General features: G+C 29.1%; 4 protein-coding genes across 6 annotated transcripts; 2 read left to right on the top strand and 2 right to left on the bottom strand.

Annotated features, from left to right (window-relative positions):
- Nucleotides 1–1,671: 1,671 nt before the first annotated feature.
- On the top strand, nt 1,672–2,329 carry LOC130671355 (uncharacterized). The gene is made up of 2 exons (XM_057475197.1): nt 1,672–1,832; nt 1,917–2,329. The coding sequence occupies exons 1-2, from the start codon at nt 1,757–1,759 to the stop codon at nt 2,171–2,173; spliced, it is 333 nt and encodes a 110-aa protein (XP_057331180.1). The 5' UTR covers nt 1,672–1,756; the 3' UTR covers nt 2,174–2,329.
- A 554-nt stretch (nt 2,330–2,883) lies between these two features.
- LOC130671144 (uncharacterized) lies at nt 2,884–4,554 on the top strand. Of its 3 annotated transcripts, none has more exons than XM_057474865.1 (3): nt 2,884–3,262; nt 3,766–4,131; nt 4,207–4,554. In XM_057474865.1, the coding sequence occupies exons 1-3, from the start codon at nt 3,094–3,096 to the stop codon at nt 4,452–4,454; spliced, it is 783 nt and encodes a 260-aa protein (XP_057330848.1). In that variant the 5' UTR covers nt 2,884–3,093; the 3' UTR covers nt 4,455–4,554. The 3 variants fall into 3 exon arrangements, with proteins under 3 accessions (XP_057330848.1, XP_057330847.1, XP_057330849.1); XM_057474866.1 differs by having other exon boundaries at nt 2,887–3,262; nt 3,766–3,988; XM_057474864.1 differs by having other exon boundaries at nt 2,886–3,262; nt 3,766–4,554.
- Nucleotides 4,555–4,990: 436 nt separating this feature from the next.
- LOC130671159 (uncharacterized) lies at nt 4,991–5,788 on the bottom strand. Its single transcript, XM_057474880.1, has 2 exons — nt 5,628–5,788; nt 4,991–5,547 (listed from the first exon to the last, which is right to left on the bottom strand). Exons 1-2 carry the CDS (start codon nt 5,686–5,688, stop codon nt 5,141–5,143), a joined length of 468 nt encoding a protein of 155 aa, XP_057330863.1. The 5' UTR covers nt 5,689–5,788; the 3' UTR covers nt 4,991–5,140.
- Nucleotides 5,789–6,218: 430 nt separating this feature from the next.
- LOC130671158 (uncharacterized) lies at nt 6,219–9,886 on the bottom strand. The gene is made up of 4 exons (XM_057474879.1): nt 9,688–9,886; nt 8,567–9,493; nt 7,122–7,292; nt 6,219–6,635 (listed from the first exon to the last, which is right to left on the bottom strand). Exons 2-4 carry the CDS (start codon nt 8,801–8,803, stop codon nt 6,357–6,359), a joined length of 687 nt encoding a protein of 228 aa, XP_057330862.1. The 5' UTR covers nt 8,804–9,493; nt 9,688–9,886; the 3' UTR covers nt 6,219–6,356.
- Between the last annotated feature and the right edge of the window lie 2,330 nt (nt 9,887–12,216).

The raw sequence follows: 12,216 nt of genomic DNA, 5'->3' as shown, positions 1-12,216 counted from the left end.
ATTGAGTATTAGATCAATTCAAGCGCGATCGATTTAGTATACTGTAAAAAATTTGTTGAGCGAATGCGGATTAAATCCAGTGAATTCAAAGCAGGTGACTGTTTATTTATTTAATCCCCTCGGAGTGAAATTTACTCCGAAGGGAAGTTTATTTTGATATCAAAATTTCGAATCGGAGTGAATGCAGATGGAAATAAAATCCAAATCAATCAGAAATCACTTCGCTGAAAAAAAAATCTGAAACCCGCCTGACCCTGCGGGCCAGCCCCAAAACTTCCCGCTGTTTTCGAGCTCAGGGAACTCACAAACATTATTACTTCTAAATTTTGAGCTCTTCGAGCTCAAAAATTTGTTAGGCCGGTAAAACATACCCTCACTGAAAAATCATAATTTTTGTCCGACGATATCTTTGGATGGAATGAACCGATTTGAACGTTCTTGGTGGCAATCGAAAGGGTTCAACAAGACTCAAAACTGACTACATTTTGAGGCGAATCGGGCAAGTGGTTTATAACTTATGCGCAAAAAACCAAAAACAACAAAAATTTTTAATTTTTATTCTTCGTATAACTCGTAAACTACATGACCTATTTACTGCAAAATCTATTCAATTCTAAGTCTTGACAAGCCCTTTCGATAGCCATCAAGGACGTTCAAATCTGTTGATTCGTTCCAAAGATATCGTCGGATAAAAAAATGTTTACACAAACTCACACGCATACACACGAACGTCCATCCGGGAATAGTCATAATAGCTTCCTAGGACCTCAAAACGTCTACATCTGATGAAAACTCGATTTTCGAAAATCTGACCGAAACCAATAACTTCCCATTTTTTGAAAATTTGCAATTTTCTTAGCGGGAAGTTAAAAAACTCCCTATTTACCCCCTTTGCGGAGTGATTTTTTTTTACTCCGAAACTTCAAATGACCGAGTGGATTCGGATTTAAGTAAAATTCATAATTATTCCGAATTTACTCCCCAATTTTTTACAGTGTAACGTAAGAGACCCAATACCTGATCAAGGAACTAGTACCCGATCACTCATGTATGTTTATATATATATTTATTAAATGTAGATATACAAATTAATGTAGTGATCGAGTACTAGGTCTCTTACCTTACCCAGAAAAAAAGGTTTTCCTGCTGCTAGAAATATTTTGCACTATGAATTGAAACCAAAAATTTCCTTACTTTCTAAAACATAATTAGTGAATTTCGCTTATTCACTTTGAGTGAGTAGAGGAATATAGTTTTCAATTCCTCACCCAGTAAATTTTATCTGCGCCCAGTGCCCAAGTTCTACAAAAATCCATTTTTGAATCCCGCTATAAAAATCATGAATTTAAAAAAAAGAAAACGAGATCCGGTCTAATTTCGGAAGCCGCAATTTTCGACAAATGTCGGATTCAGTTGAGATTTTTTTCCGGCTATATTTCGATTGGAAAAGTAAAAACTTGATATTTTTAAAGTGAAAAATTAATTATTCCATACATTTTAAAATATTTAACAAACATTCTCGTTTGCGGCCAATAGTTATCGTTTAAATTATTCGCTCAAGTACGACAGTGAGATAACGAAGCTCGAGGACTGAAAAAAAATATGACAACAATAACAATAATAATAATAACAATAGCAGTTGAAACGTCACCAGGCATTTGTTATAAATACAAGCCAATCCTGACGTGTAATTTCAGAAGACCGTCAAACAGCTTACGGTACGTTAATCAAAAGCTATTCAATAAGTGTCTTCATCATGTTAGTTCGAAAGAAATATTTGCTTGCATTTTTCATAGTAACGATTTTCGTTGCTGCCATAGTCGATGCCAAGAGTAATTATCTTTATATTTACATTTGTTATAATAAACAATTATTATTACTAAATAAAAATAACATATTTATATTTTCTTTATCAGTGGACGGAGACGCACCGCCAGATTTAGTGATGCAGAAGACAACAACCAAAGGTCTTCTCGGTTCTATTATATCATTCTTCTGGCCATTCATATCTGTTGGGATACAATTGGTAAACAGCATATTGATCCATACTAAAAATGAACAACTACCCTGTACTATGTATAATTTATCCAAGTTACAATATTCATGTACGCCCTTCCAAGCAACAGTTATTGATGACAGCACCACTCTTGCTCCAACGGCTGAACCTTCATAATAATTGATTTTATTACTTTTATTATTATTATTGTTATTGTTAATTAATTATCATTATTTTTATAGTTACAAAACACATCAATGATTTTTATAGTTTATTTAATATATGTTATTGTTAAGAATGGATAATTGTTTAATAAAATTATTATTATTATTATTTATTTGCTTTATTTATTTGTTTATTTATTTATTTATTTATATAAAAATTAAGGATTCATATTTTCAAAAAAATTTTTTTAATTGTTTTTAGTAAGAATTTATGAATTTTGAGTAGAGAAAATTAGTAGGGAAAAAAATTATATATTTTTTATATATATCAAAGTTTCAATAAAGTATGAATATAGATATATGTGTACATATATTTTTTTTATGTAAATTTTTTAAATTTAGATTAAATATTTATGAGGCTAAAAAAATTAGTATGTAAAAAAAAAATTGTTTGTAAATTAGAGGAAAATAAAATTTAGTATTGACATTGCAGGTATGGAAATTTGATAATAAAAGTATCGAGGAAACTAGAATAATTATATTTTATCAGGTAAAAATTAGTGATAAGTAAGCATACGAATGCGTCATTGGATTATAGCATTGGCATTGGTCTTATAGTAATTAGTAAAATTGCATTGACCTTAAAGATAGTGCAACAATTAGCCAACCGATTTTAAAAACAATGCATTTTTACAAAATGGAAAACGAAAAATATTATTATTTAAACATATATAATAACATATTAATAGTATGAATAATAAGTTTATAAAATATATATTTTTTATAATTAAATAGAGTGGTTATAGATTTATTTTGAGGAATTACTTAAAATTTGAATTGTTGTTTGAGGAAAATGATAAGAAGTTGAGGTAGAAGGGGAAACGTCGCATAAATTTAAATAAAACTTTCGATGAGTATTAGAGACAGTCAACCATGTCTAAGTTAACAGTGACTTTATTTTTTGTTTTCGTATTTATTTATATTGTTATTGTTGATGCTGTACCGGTAAATAATGATAAGCCGATACCGTTATCATCTTTAGATCCTAGTTGGCATTTTATTCCTATTGAACATGAATCTAGTAGTATCAATTTATTTAATGGCATGTTATTATTTTTTTATTATTATTATTATTATTATTATTATTATTATTATTATTATTATTATTATTATTAGCATTATTATTATTATTATTATTATTATTATTATTATTATTATTATTATTATTATTATTATTATTATTATTATTATTATTATTATTATTATTATTATTATTATTATTATTATTATTATTATTATTATTATTATTATTATTATTATTATTATTATTATTATTATTATTATTATTATTATTATTATTATTATTATTATTATTATTATTATTATTATTATTATTATTATTATTATTATTATTATTATTATTATTATTATTATTATTATTATTATTATTATTATTATTATTATTATTATTATTATTATTATTATTATTATTATTATTATTATTATTATTATTATTATTATTATTATTATTAGCATTATTAGCAATATTATTAGTAGTATTATTATTACGATTATTAAAAATTTTTTTAAAATTAATTTGTTTAGATGAACCAAATCCTTATGATACAGATAAAAATGATAATGGATTTATGTCATCAATATATGATCGTATATATAATTGGACATTAAAACCATTAAAAGATTGGACATCATGGATGTTTAGTCCAGTGAAATCAATGTTCGATAGAACAAAAAGTTTCATGGGATTTGGTAATGATAAAAAAAATGACGATGCTCCACGATCTCGACGCAAACGTGGAATTGTTGGGTCAGTTACTAATTCGGCTATAAATACGATTCATTTACCATTTTCATTTATATATGATATTGTGTTAGCACCATTTCGATTTATTATACGTATTTTTAAATTTATAACGGCACCAATTCGTGGTGTAGTAAATAGAATAGGACGTAAGATATTACCATCTTATTATGAGAAAAATAATGTGAATCCCAATGTTGAATTGGAATTATCTTCAAATACAGGCTCAACAACAACTGATGATGATAAATTATGGCAAGCGATGATGAATAATTTGAGTGAATTGGCTAAACATACTGCAATTAAAATGGCTAGGATGGGATGGGATTATAGTAAAGAAGAAGTTCTACCGGCAATTGATACGCTTGTCGAAAAATACGGCGATTCGGAATTTTTGCCAGAAGATCTTAGAAAAATGATGAAAAAGTTTCATACATTCTATAAATTTACACATTTATTTAATTTAATATAAAAATTTATAAAAATTCAATTCTGAAGATTCCATTCCATGTTGATTACTTGACTCCATTTATTGTTAATAAAAACAAATTTTTAAAATATTATTCTAACCATTTAAAATGTCTTAAGTTATTGAAACCTCTTCTACTCGACAATTTCATCAAAATTTTCCCATCGCTGACAACATCCCGCGTAAAACGAGTACCCACAACAATATCTTTGAATTATTCCAAAAATCTCAATTGTTAATTAATTAATTAATTGTTAATAAATCCGCCATTTTTTTTATTACATATACATTAATATGGGTACTCATTTTACTCGTAATCACACCACCTTTCACCTAAAACTATTTATTTTTCACTAAATTCCAAAAAAAAATTTAATTTTTCAAAAAAAAAGTTTTTTTTTTCTCAACCAAATATATCGATGTGGGTACTCAAACATCAGAGAATCAAATACTGAATATCCCAAGACTGTTTTTAAAATTGTCAAAAACTCATACTCAATCCAAACTCCAACTTAAATTAAAATGAATTAACCAAATAATTGAATATTAATAAAATTTATTAATATCTTTATTACAAAACACATCAATGACTTTAGAATTTATAACAATAATAAATTCTTACATATAATATTGATAAAATAAATTAATAATAATAATAATAATAATTAAATATAAAAGAATGGATAAAATTAATTTTGTGCAGCTTCTGGTTTTGTTACTCCACCAAAGACAACGTCAAGTACCGGTTCAACGAAAAAGTCAATGCTCCACTCAATAATATCTTTCAAACCGTCAGGGAAGAACATCGAGGGTAACGGTTTTAGCATTTTTCCAACCATAGTTGACAAATTGTCACCGAGGGTTGTACCAGAACAAGCGAAGCTATCCAACGTTAATGTACATGGGAATGCACCACCAAGTAATCGCCCAATGGCTCCATCAGTCATTTCCTGGAGTTTTTCATACCAATCTATAAGTTTTCCAATAGTATCTCCTATCAATTCCCCAACGAATGGTAGTTTCATTGCAAAATTTTTTATTTTCTGCATTAATCCTGTCAATCCTCCTTCGACACTCTCCTCCTCACGCTTGACCACTTCAAAATTTCAATAATTCATTACTAGTCAATTAATTAATTAATTAATTAATTAATTTTTTTTTTGTTTAAATACTTACGGCCAGCATGAGCAGATATCACCACTGTAAGGACAAAAAATATTAGTAATAAACGCTTCATGATTGTTTTTGCATGAAACGTCGTATCAAATGGGTGAAACACTAGTGAAACTTTATCGTAACATCCTCCCCCTTTATAAGCTCTGTCTGTCGATGTATTTGTTGTGTTTCTATTCGTTCGTTTATCGCTATTTTTTTTTTTCAACTCGACCGTACCGAGGTCTTCTAGCTTGAAAACCGCTCGTACTTAAAATTATCAATTTCACCTTGCGATGCTAAATTATACTATTTTGTAATTATTTTTCGTTATCTTGAAATTGCAAACTTATTTCACGTAAGTCAATACCGATGGCTTTGTTTTTTAATATTCATTATTTAAATTTTATTATTTACTTATTTCTATGCTCGGATATATTTCTTCTATCTGTTATTTTTTTTTTTATTTATTGAGAAATAAAAAAAATTCAACGTTTCCTGTCTTTTTTCTTTGTCATCAATAATTTTTTCTAAGGAAAGGGACAGGCAAATGAGCGGGAAAAAAGAACCACTTAAAAATTTGAAATTTTTTTTTTTTTTGAGACGATCCTCAAATGTATTTTTCAAAATTAAAAAAAAAGAAAACAGAATTTTTATAATTAAAAACATAAAAATAATAATTATTTTTACGGCCAATTGAATAAAAACGAAAATTGAAAATTTGTCGTCACATTTTGAACGAAAATGAAAAAATTATATATGACTGCTACAAATGATTGCTAAATGTTTTGAAAGTTGTACATCAGCGGATAAATTTATAATTGTTTCGTCAAAACAAGCTGTTGTGTTAGTTAACGCATCCCTGGTCATTGCATCGCCAATTCTCTTCAATTGTTCCGCAGTACTCTGATAGTTTTTAACTTCATAATTTATTGCTGAAAGTTTTTGCTCGTCACATGGTTCCATTTCCACCGAAATGTCTGTCTTACATTCAACTATCGAATCAAATCGAGTTAAGATCTCATGGGAAATCTATTAAGCAAAACCAAAAAATGTAGAAAAACAATATTAACTTTTTTTTGTGTAAGCAATATAATAATTAGAAATATAGCGCGCGGCGAAAGATAACAGATGATTTCAGACTTGTGGTGGCAGCCTTCGCCTTCGGCTCCAGTCGACCTCACCCGTCTAAAATCATCTTGTTTCATTTTTCGCCATACGAGATTAGACCCGGGTAAAAATATTTCGCCAAAAAGAGGCTGAAAATTATAACTTTGGCCGAAATCTTGCCGAAGCCGTAGAATTTTTATTGGGCGAGACGAACAATTAGCTGAAATTTAACCCATAAATTGAGTCGGCTTATTTTCAACCATTTCTAGATTTAGTCGTCGGCTATATTTTGGCCATATGTTCACTACCTGGGCCTTTTGTCGTTCACTTTTCGGCCGAGAAAAAATTTTATTATTTTTTTGGCTTGAAATTTTTTTACCCGGGGAATATATAACTATTAAGACTTACAATAATGTGCCCTTCGATACTATATTGTATTAGAGTTAACTCTATGAATTTTTTGTCAGTGCATTCATTTAATGAATTTATTGCGTTTTGACTGTCATCGTCAAGACGTTCATTCACTCTTTCATAACACTCTTCAGCATCATATCCATCGTTATCGGAAAATATTATTCTCTGTTAATTAAATTAATTTGTTGATTAAATGATTCATAAATAATTTTTTAAATATTCGTTTACAAATAATAGAGGTGTGTTTTGATTAAATGAAATCGAATATTACTATTCATTTTTATTTTTATAGAACAAGATTTCCAACTGTTTGATTCTAATGTCGAGTATGGAATTATATGTCATGTGTGACATAAATAAGTAATAAATAATTGCAATAATTTATACACATGTAAAATAAAAATCTTATCTGATTAAATATGGTCAGATTAGATCAGATAGAATTATATCTGATCAGATATGGACTTTGGAACTGATCATATCTGGGCATATCGTGTCAGACATAACTATTTGTTAAATTTTGTTTTTGATAACTGGCCAGATTTCTTGATATCTGTTAAGATTACGCCAGATTATGTCATTTTTGTCCAAATATGAACGGATGTTAACAAATCTGGGCACGTAGCAAAACAAGGAATTTATTAAAAGTGATGAGATCTGACAAGATATGGTCAGATTTGGACAGATCCTAAGTCAATATCTGGCCATGTGTATTTGATCTGACCAGATTTAGCGATATCTCGTCAGATTTGATTATGTAAAATGGATTGTTTTTTACACGGGTTCAGATCTCAACAAAGATCACAAAATCTGGCTAAATCTTGATAGATATCATGAAATCTGATCAACTATCAAAAACAAAATTTGGCAGACATAGCCAGATTTGACAAGATATGACCAGATATTTGACTTGAATCTGACCATCTCTAATCGAATCTAATTATAAATGCTATACTTTTTCTATAATCATTCAGATTTTTTCATATGATGTTCAGATTTGGATAGATCCTAAGTCAATATCTGGCCATGTATATTTGATCTGACCAGATTTAGCGAAATCTCGTCAGATTTGATTATGTATAATGGAATATTTTTTACACAGGTTCAGATCGTTTCAAATCTCAACAAAGATCACAAAATCAGGCTAAATCTTAACAGATATCATGAAATCTGATCAACTATCAGAAATAAAATTTGACAGGCATAATCAGATTTGACAAGATATGGCCAGATAAGATCAGTTCTAAAATAAATATCTGATCAAATACAATTTAATCTGACCAGATCTGGTCATATTTTCTCAAATCTGATCTTGTTTTCATGGCAACGTATGATTGTAATTTTTCACAAATTCTGCGAATCACTAAGAATTCAAATTTTTCATTCAAAATTTGAATTATTCTACTAAAGATAAATAATTTATTTATTACATGACTTACTTGCGTCTCTTTTCTAACGGAATCGATGATCTGGTGAATATTATCAATATATTTAATTTTAATTTCATTTAATTGAATTTCATAATTTGATTTAAATGTATCGTTGTAACATGAAAGATCATTTTCGACTGCAATAATTTTATTTTTTAGACCTGCGACATCAGTTGATGAAATAACAGCAGCTTCAGTTATTATCGATATAAAAACACACAATAATATAGTAATAAAAAAATTCATTTTAGCTTTTTCGATAAAGTATTAACTAAAAATGTATTGAAGAAGTATTTCAACAGCTTTGTTATTATACTGGCAATATATTTTACCTGATCGAATTATATACTGTTTAATTTCGGTGATAAGGAACAATAATTCACTAACAGAAGTCAGGTGATAATTTAATTGGTTTTTGTTTGTCATGATTCTACTGGACGGGAAGTCATTAACGTTTAAAAAATATGTTTTTTTCAAAATTCTTTAGATATGAATCTAGGCCATGTGTTAACGTAGTGTTAGAAACTTTATAATATTTTTATTTGGACATATCATGAATTGCCCTCTACCCCTCAATCGGCAGTTACTGAGTCCAAAGCTTCTCCCACTTAATCACTCAATTAAGTTTCGTTCTAGGCGACCCGTTATAAGTCCACCTCCGCTGACCGGAAGCCGATGCCTCGCCCTTTTGGGCATACTCGCGTTGCGTAAATCCACTATTTTCCACCATAATATTATTAAAGCGAAACATTGAGCAAGCTCAATATTGGCTGGTTATAACCCTTAGGATCAGAGATACTTTGCGTGTGGGTGCCGAACCAACAGCCACTACGAGTCCGTGTCTATCAAATCCTAGCTTCAGTTTCCTTTAGCCGGCTTGGATGGATTTGCCCCTATGGTATGTCGAGAGGGAAAATGGTTTCTTTCCCTGCTTTCCTGAGAAGACACCCAGTTTGATTACTTTGCATAATTAATTAATGTAACGGAGCTTGTTAGGCCCACCTCCGTTTGACGGGAGGCCGATACCTCGCCCTTTTGGGCATACTCGCGCTGCGTAATCCCTATTGTATATACTGAATCCACCATATATTATAATAGCGAAATATGAGCATAAGCTCATATTAACTTACCCATTAGGCATGCATTGCATGTGGGTGTCTCACCAACAGCCACCACGCAAGTTCTCCCCATACCCTATGTAAAGGGCCACTCCACTTGTTTCTTTCGGGTTCCCACAAGCAATTATCCGCTTGTTTCGAAACGTCCCCTCTAAGATTTTCTACTTTCCCCAAGCCAGATAGCACACTAATTATTCAAGCCAAATTAAAGTTGGGCGGCCTGGGGGAGGTTACTTTGCATAAAGGAGACCGTCTTATTAACCATAGAGATCAGGTTAAAAAATCTGGGCGTCGGTAGGCCCTACAGGCTATCCTCAAAACTTCCCGCTGATTTCGAGCTCAAAGAGCGAAAACTTTAGTATAAATACATTTGCTTTCCTTTTTTTTGAGCTTTTCAAGCTCAAAAGAATTACGTTTTAAGTTAATGTTTGAATATTTAAGAATCAAAAATAATTAATGAACAAGCGATTTTTAAAAATTGATTCACAATTATGTTCTAGAAAATAAATGTATATAGGCAGAAATCGATGCGAGTAATTAAAATAAGAATTTAAGCCAATGTTTTGATCCAGATCAGAGTGCGAATATATAAAATATCCGGGAAAAATGTTAAAAACGGTGTTTCATCAGTTATTTTGTTGATAATAATATTCAAACTAAAAAACAAATTTCATTCCATTATGTGGTGATCGTAAGAGACCATAAAGACAATGAATTGGTATGATTTTAAACACATGTTCATACATTATATGATGATTTATCCGGGAAAAGTAACATAAAATGTTATTTTTCAAACATTCCGACGCTGATATCTTCTGAACTAATCAACCGATTTTGACGTACAATGTGGCAATCGATGCGTTTTATTAAGTTCTAAAACTGGTTAGTTGTATTAATTGATCAGATGTGTCACTTCACAGATAATTAAAAAAAACCGTTTTTTATAATTTCTTTTTCGATTGATATCTCTCGAACGAATAAATCAATTGAGATGGTTGAGGCAGCAATCGACGCGTTTTATTGAGTTCTAGAGCTGATTAGATTTTGGAATCAATCGATCGAGCCATTTCTGAAAATTTATAAAAAAAAACTGAAAATAGTATATTACCCACCTAGGGAAATAAAGTAAGAAATGTCTCAGATCACATGTTTGTTACATTACATGTGATCTGAGGCTTTCTTATTTACTTCCCTAGGTGTGTAATATACTATTTTTTTTTGTATTTCTTCTATATCTTAGAGTCCATTTGATCGATCGATTTGAAATTTCAAGAAAGGTTGACGGCCAACAAACTCTTTCGATTGCCACGTCAACCATCTTAATTGGTCAATTCATTAAAAAGATATGAAGAGTTTACATCCATACACACACACACACACACACACACACACACACACACACACACACACACACACACACACACACACACACACATACACACATACACACATACAGCAAACTTCCCAAATTTTTTGAAAATTTCCAATTTTCTTGGCGGGAAAGAAAAAAAAATAAATAAAACAAAAATTTATATAATGAGTTAAATATATTTATATATATTTAAAAAATGTTTTACAATTACATTTACATTTTAAAAAATTCAAATTTGTTGTTACAGTACGTATTGCATTTTCATTATTAATACACATTATAAATCTAACTGTTTATATATTTGTATATACTTATACCTATACTTATAAATCATATTATTATAATTAATAATTCATAAATTTAGCAGCGTAATATTACAACACATAAAATAATATACGATATAAAATTAAAGGCTTAAATAAATTTAAATTACAAAGTTTGTTAATAAACCACTAGTCAGACTTGCAAGTAAAAAATTTTGAATTTATATTATGGACGTATTAAATACTCTTATATTTTAAAATAATAATAGTAATAATATTATTAAATTGTATGAATCATGACTTTAGATATTTTGTTAAATATTGTGTTCGGTATAAAAAATAATAGCTTTGTTTTTTTTTTTAGCGGAAAAATATAACAAATTGACATTGAAGATAAGAATTTTTACCTTCAGATAATTAATATCACTCATGTCGAATATATGAGTCGGTAAAAAATTATTATTATTGTTGTTAATTGTTCGTACGAACGTCAATGTTTTAACTTACAGTTATTGCTATTGTTTTCATTATTGTTATTATTGTTTTTTTAAGACATGTGATAACTATCTATGACTTATAAATTAACCACACGTGTACTTTTCAACAACAATAACAATAATAACATTATCATTAGTCCAATTTCCGTCTCAGTTATTGTTTTTTATAAAATTAATATTTAGTTCAATTGTTCTACGATCATTTAGGTACATTTTTTTGGTAATTATTTAGAAGTACACTCGTTATTTTTCGGTAAAAAAATATTAAAATTGAAACACTATTTATTTATTTATTATTTTTATTTTCAAAAATTCGTTTCTCATTATCGTAACGTTTTTTATTACCCTGGCGGATCCGAATTACGGTATTCGGAAGCATTGGTTAATGGGAAAAATACATGCACATATG

The sequence above is a fragment of the Microplitis mediator genome, chromosome 7, assembly GCF_029852145.1.
Source record: "Microplitis mediator isolate UGA2020A chromosome 7, iyMicMedi2.1, whole genome shotgun sequence".
Taxonomy (NCBI): domain Eukaryota; kingdom Metazoa; phylum Arthropoda; class Insecta; order Hymenoptera; family Braconidae; genus Microplitis; species Microplitis mediator.
The sequence above is the reverse complement of the archived record's forward strand: the minus strand, read 5'-3'. Positions and strand labels throughout refer to the sequence as shown.

Bases quoted from the DNA above. Each gene is read 5' to 3' on its own strand.
- LOC130671159 (XM_057474880.1), bottom strand. From the start codon at position 5,688: ATGAAGCGTTTATTACTAATATTTTTTGTCCTTACAGTGGTGATATCT. The intron at 5,548-5,627 runs GTAAGTATTTAA...GAAATTTTGAAG, and splicing joins GATATCTGCTCATGCTGGCC to TGGTCAAGCGTGAGGAGGAG.
- LOC130671355 (XM_057475197.1), top strand. From the start codon at position 1,757: ATGTTAGTTCGAAAGAAATATTTGCTTGCATTTTTCATAGTAACGATT. The intron at 1,833-1,916 runs GTAATTATCTTT...TTTCTTTATCAG, and splicing joins TGCCATAGTCGATGCCAAGA to TGGACGGAGACGCACCGCCA.
- LOC130671144 (XM_057474864.1), top strand. From the start codon at position 3,094: ATGTCTAAGTTAACAGTGACTTTATTTTTTGTTTTCGTATTTATTTAT. The intron at 3,263-3,765 runs GCATGTTATTAT...TAATTTGTTTAG, and splicing joins TAGTATCAATTTATTTAATG to ATGAACCAAATCCTTATGAT.
- LOC130671158 (XM_057474879.1), bottom strand. From the start codon at position 8,803: ATGAATTTTTTTATTACTATATTATTGTGTGTTTTTATATCGATAATA. The intron at 7,293-8,566 runs GTAAGTCATGTA...TTTAATTAACAG, and splicing joins CCGTTAGAAAAGAGACGCAA to AGAATAATATTTTCCGATAA. The intron at 6,636-7,121 runs GTAAGTCTTAAT...TTTGCTTAATAG, and splicing joins GTATCGAAGGGCACATTATT to ATTTCCCATGAGATCTTAAC.